We start from the raw sequence: 6,000 nt of genomic DNA, 5'->3' as shown, positions 1-6,000 counted from the left end.
GAATGGGGTAAGAAACCCTAGTTTCTTGCAGGCAGTAAACTAATGGTTGTTTTTCATTGCTAATAATTTTGAGTTCTGGTCGACCTGTTCTCAAGCCTTGGATATTCCAGGATACTAACGATGGAGCGGAGAAATTCGGAAGTTGTGTTGTTGAGCTAGGTAGAGTTTCCCTCTCTTGTGGTACGGAATAGCTGGCAGAACGTCAGGCAGGCTGACAGAGTACTGGTGGGTGTGTGACGTCCTCGCTCTCGTCTCTCGGATAGTTCTCTCCCCCGTGGGTGAGTGGGGTGGGTACTTTCTCTTCACCTATCCCCGAACAGACCGCCGTAGTACCTGCTATATTAGTTGAGTTATTACTATTGCGTGTGTTTTCATCATTTGATTCGAAGTGATTTCGTAGTTCTATACATGTTAGAATATCGTGTCCATTTTCATTTCAGGGGTCATTGCTAACGACGACAGTTCTGTGATTTTTATTTTCTTGAGTCATTTCTGACATTTAGGAAATCTCCCTCGCTTAGACTTGGTTGACATCGGTACTTTACCGGTTCCCTTTGACGTCTTATCGCTCGTTTTGCTAGAGTCAGTTCCTGAACCTTCAGCATCTTTCCCTCTTTTCCTTCTATTACGTTGTCGATTCACGGCTTGCGATTCCGAGACACCGGTTTTTTCAATGCTTCCTGCATTCTCGTTCTGAGCTTCGCTCTCGGACATTGCTTCATCTGTTTCTGAAATCTCCAGATCTATTTTCTTTTCCAGAACTACTTTGCACTGACTGAGCCTATCTATCATATTCCTCAACTCTGCAACTTCCTTACGGAGGCTAGCGATCTCCTTGTCTTTGTCGTTATCGATTTCCTTGCTATTGGCTTGCTTTAACTTGACTATTTCTTCTCTCAACATACGAATTTCCTCGTCTTTCTCGTTATCCCGCCGAATAATCTCTAATCTATTCTGAGCACTACCGCTGCTGACGGATTCCGTAGGATTAGCGTAGGATTAGCGTAGGATTCATTCCCGTGCAGCTTTTCGTATTCCCCCCGAGCTTCACTGAAGGATACTCCGGACTCAACTTTAATTTTGATGATTTTTTCTTCTTTTATGTACCACGGACACTTACGGCTTTCCGCAGGGTGTGCTCCTCGTCAGTTTTTACAGTGTGGTTCCAGGTTGCAGTTCTCGTCCTCGGTATGAGCGTTTCCAGAGCATTGCTTGCATACTGCTGCTTTTTGACACTTGAACTTAGTGTGCCCGTATTCGCAACAGGAGAAACATATCATAGGTCGTGGGTAAAACGGTGTGGTTGGAACTCTCAGCGGTCCGAAAAAAATGCGTTTCGGTGCCACAGTTCCGCATACCGTCAGGATTAATGTGGGAGTGTTGATCTTGTCTTTGCCTTCTGTACGAATAATCCTCTTAACGCCGCTAATTCCTTGTGGTGACAATTCCTCCAGGAGCTCCGCTTCGGTCACGGAAACTGCCTCGCGGCAACTTACTACGCACCGACATGAGTTTAAGGAAAGGTGTGAGATCACTTTTTTTTTTACGCCGTCAATCAGTTCTTCCATTTGCAATAACTTCTTGGCCTGTTGTGCGTTCCTTGTCTTGAGGATGTATTTGGTGCCTCTGCCTTCGGTTTCCCCAGATTCAAATTTTCCGTTTCCGCAAAAACGCTCAATGGACCTACCGATAATGCATGGATTCGGCAAGGGTCTATCTCCAATCGACTGTGACGATAGAACTATTCTTTGTCCATGGTTACCTGATCGATCCATCCATTCGGGCATTGTTCGATCATTGTGACTTGCATTGAACAATCCAGAGTGCCCTTCTTCAAGCAAAGAGGGACCCGGGGATTGATATCTTGCTGTGGCCATTCTAGCCAACAGCAAAGTGCGAGTTTCATTCGAGTCTGCTAAGAGGTAATGTTATTTGCTTGAAACCACAATTCTACCTTCACGTCCTTGCCTAGGCAAGTGACGACTACCCTTTTACCTGGTATTCCTGATTTGCCCGTAGTGGTTGACGACTACGCTTTCTCCTTTCCTATCACGACCAAGCGTTCGAAGGTCCAGCCGTGAAAGGGACTTTTCACTACACGTGAAAAGTTCTCTGCTGCAGCTCGATTTCAAATGTTGCTTTCCACAGAGGTGGATCTGGTCGAGCAGCAGAGCTTATCGATTGTGCCTAGCAACGAGCCAGAGCATAAAATATTCATCTTCATGAAGCAACTTCAGTCCGAATTTTGACAAACATCGCATGATTATTCAAAACATAGAATGACATAGTCAAACGACTGCTGCACCAACTCATTCATTCGACTGTCACTGAGTGTGCTTACTATATGCAGAAAAAAACAAAATTAGCATTGTTTATATTGATGTTTACCGTTAAAAGGGCCTCGCGGATGCAAATCGGATTCAGTTGTGTGTGATAAATTACTTTACTCAATAAAAACGTGTTCAGATTTAAGATAATTTATCAATTTGTAGAATGTGTATAAATATTCAATTGCTAATATTCAACTGAATATTGACAGTCCAGAGCCGAAAATGAATGTGCCTGGAAGTGAGTTGACAAGTGAAGAAAGGTGGTCTTCACAAAAAAAAATCGATTATTTTACACTCTGCAACGAGCAGCACCCAATGCAAGGCTTGTGTGCAAGATTATACGCAAGCTTGCTAATGCTAGACGTCTTATAACCAAGCTCCTGGCTTGCTGATGTTTACTTCGAGTGATATTGTTTAGCGGCGGAGTAATTACACAGCAATAAAGAGGCCAAAATGTGTCTGCCAAAGGATTTTAGCGGCGAATTCCACTGATAACTCCTCCTGCGTACATTCACGACTGCTGTTTACTAAGTAAGATGTATTTTCACGACGTAATTACAAGAAAAACTACTCGAATCTAAGAGCGATCAAGTTCAGCTTCTTTCAATCGAAACAGCGTTTCTCAAACTGAATAGGAATTTACGGAGAAACTATCAGAGGAATTCTCGGAGGAACTGCCGGTGGAACTTCTGGAGGAATTTATTGAAGAACTTCAGGAAGAATTTCAGGAGGAAACTCTCGTAAGAATTCTAGAATGAACTCCCAAAGGAACTTCCGTATGGACTCCAGGAGGAACTCCTGGAAGAATTCTTAAAAGAACCTCCCGGAGGAATTCCCGTAAGAACTCCCAGAGAAATTCTCCGAGGAACTTCTGGAGGAATTTGTAGATAAATGCCTAAAGAAATGCTAAATGAATTCCTGGAAGAAAGCCTGATTGAATTCCCGAAGGAACTACTGGTGGAACTTCAGAGGAACATCCGGTGGAATACCCTAGAGGAAGAGAAAAAATATTTCTGAAGGAACTTCCGAAATCACATTCCCGTGAAATTCCTGCCAAATATCGTCCAGGAATTCCCTGTGAAGTTCCTGTAGGTATTACCGGAAAATTTCTTGGAAAAACTCCTGGAAGAACTCCCGGAGGAACTCCCACTAGCGCTTCCGGAGGAATTCTCACATGGAAGTCCTTAAATAATTCTTATAGAAGTTCCTAAAGGAATTTCCGAAAAATATCTGAAGGAATTCCTAGAAAAATACCAGGAGGAATTAATGCAGAAATTCCCAGATGAAATCCCTGCGGATTGTTCCGCTCTGGCTACGCCCTTGGACTTTGATGTCATCGTATTCACAGAAACATGGCTCTATTCCGACATCTCGAACTCGCGTGATTGGGTGGCTGACAATCAACGCAAGGATGTGCAAGCTGAGGATAAAAGTCCGTTCCTTCAACTATAGCATCATCATCGTACACTGCCCACAAGAAGGGAAACCCGACGACGGGAAAGAAGCGTTCTCGGTCATCTGCGACATGAACGCACAGGTAGGAAGGCAGGAAATGTATAGTCCGGTCATCGGATGGGATAGTCTGCGCACCGTATCGAATGATAACGGCCAACGATGCATAAACTTCGCAGCCTCTCGCGGAATGGTGGTCCGATGCATCTTCTTTCCCCGCAAACATATCCACAAGACCACATGGAGATCACCTAAACAAGAAACGGAAAACGTGAATCGACCACGTTCTAATCGACGGTAAATTCTTCTCTGACATCACGAACGTCCGCACTCACCGCAATGCGAATATTGAATCCGACCACTACCTCGTTGCAGTATGCCTGCGCTCAAAACTCTCGACGGTGAACAACATGCGTCGAAGTCGGACGCCGCGGCTTAACATTGGGCAGCTACAAGACGGTAGCCTAGACCAAGAATACGCGCAGCAGCTGGAAGTGGCACTCTCAACTGAAGAGCAGCTAGGCGAAGCGTCTCTTGAGGATGGCTGGAGAGATATTCGATCCGCCATTGGTAGAACTGCAACCGCTGCACTTGGTACGGTGCCTCCGGTTCAGAGAAACGACTGGTATGACGGCGAATGTGAGCAGTTAGTGGAAGAGAAGAATGCAGCATGGGCGAGATTGCTGCAACACCACACGAGGGCGAACGAGGCACGATATAAACGGGCCCGGAACAGACAAAACTCGATTTTCCGGAGGAAAAAGCGCCAGCAGGAAGATCGAGACCGTTAAGAGACGGAGCAACTGTACCCCGATAATAACACACGAAAGTTCTGTGAGAAGTTAAGCCGTACACGTAAGGGCCACGTACCAGAGCCTGATATGTGTAAGGACATTAACGGGAACCTTCTTACGAACGAGCGTGAGGTGATCCAAAGGTGGCGGCAGCACTACGAAGAACACCTGAATGGCGATGTAGCAGACGAAGATGGCGGTATGGTGGTGGACCTGGGAGAACGTGCGCAGGACATAATTGAACCGGCTTGGGATCTCCAGGAAATCCAAGAGGAGATTGGCCGGCTAAAGAACAACAAAGCCCCTGGGAGAGGAGATCTATTTAAACACGGTGGTGAGGCACTTGCTAGAGCGCTGCACTGGGTTATTACCAAGATTTGGGAGGAGGAAGTTTTGCCGCAGGAGTGGATGGAAGGTGTCGTGTGTTTCATCTACAAAAAGGGCGATAAGCTGGATAGTAGCAACTACCGCGCAATCACATTGCTGAATGCCGCCTATAAGGTACTCTCTTAAACTTCGTGCCGTCAACTAGCACCAATTACAAGAGAGTTCGTGGGGCAGTACCAGGCGGGTTTTATGGGCGAACGTTCCACCACGGACCAGGTGTTCGCCATTCACCAAATACTGCAGAAATGTCGCGAATACAACGTGCCCACGCATCATCTATTCATCGACTTCAAAGCCGCATATGATACAATCGATCCGGACCAGCTATGGCAGCTATAATGCACGAAAACGGATTTCCGGATAAACTGATACGGTTGCTCAAGGCGACGATGGATCGGGTGATGTGCGTAGTTCGAGTTTCAGGGCATTCCTGAGTCCCTTCGAAATGCGCAGAGGGTTACGGCAAGGTGATAGTCTTTCGTGTCTCCTATTCAACATTGACACGAATGGTACGATTTTCACGAAATCCGTCCAGTTATTTGGTTTCGACGACGACATAGATTATGTTACGTGCTAAGATGGAGGACGTGATGAAGATGGAGGAAGCCTACATCGGACTGAAGAGGGAATCTAAGCAGATCGGACTAGTCATCAACACGTCGCAGACGAAGTACATGATAGGAAGAGGTTCAAGGGAAGACAATATGAGCCACCAACCGCGAGTTTGCATCGGTGGTGACGAAATCGAGGTGGTTGAAGAATTCGTGCACTTGGGCTCACTGGTGACCTCCGATAACGATACTAGCAGAGAAATTCGGTGACGCATCATGGCAGGAAATCGTACGTACTTTGGACTCCACAAAACGTTCCAATCGAATAGAGTTCGCCGCCGTACCAAACAGACTATCTACAAAACGCTTATTAGATCGGTAGTTCTCTACGGACACGAGACCTGGACGATGCTTGTGAAGGACCAACACGTACTGGGAGTTTTCGAAAGGAAAGTGCTGCGTACTACCTATGGTGGGGTGCAGATG

The 6,000-nt window shown here is 46.1% G+C and overlaps 1 protein-coding gene across 1 annotated transcript in view; it reads right to left on the bottom strand.

Moving 5' to 3' along the window:
* Positions 1-202: 202 nt before the first annotated feature.
* LOC134202389 (uncharacterized) overlaps positions 203-6,000 on the bottom strand; it is a 34,843-nt gene continuing 29,045 nt past the window's right edge. The window contains exons 4-5 of the mRNA XM_062677396.1: positions 630-967; positions 203-333 (exon numbers count right to left, since the gene is read on the bottom strand). Of these exons, the coding sequence (XP_062533380.1) occupies positions 203-333; positions 630-967 (469 nt within the window). The remainder of the gene's footprint in view (positions 334-629; positions 968-6,000) is intronic.

This window comes from Armigeres subalbatus, unplaced genomic scaffold, assembly GCF_024139115.2.
Source record: "Armigeres subalbatus isolate Guangzhou_Male unplaced genomic scaffold, GZ_Asu_2 Contig120, whole genome shotgun sequence".
NCBI lineage: Eukaryota > Metazoa > Arthropoda > Insecta > Diptera > Culicidae > Armigeres > Armigeres subalbatus.
Note: the sequence above shows the minus strand (reverse complement) of the source record. Positions and strands in the feature narration are given on the sequence as shown.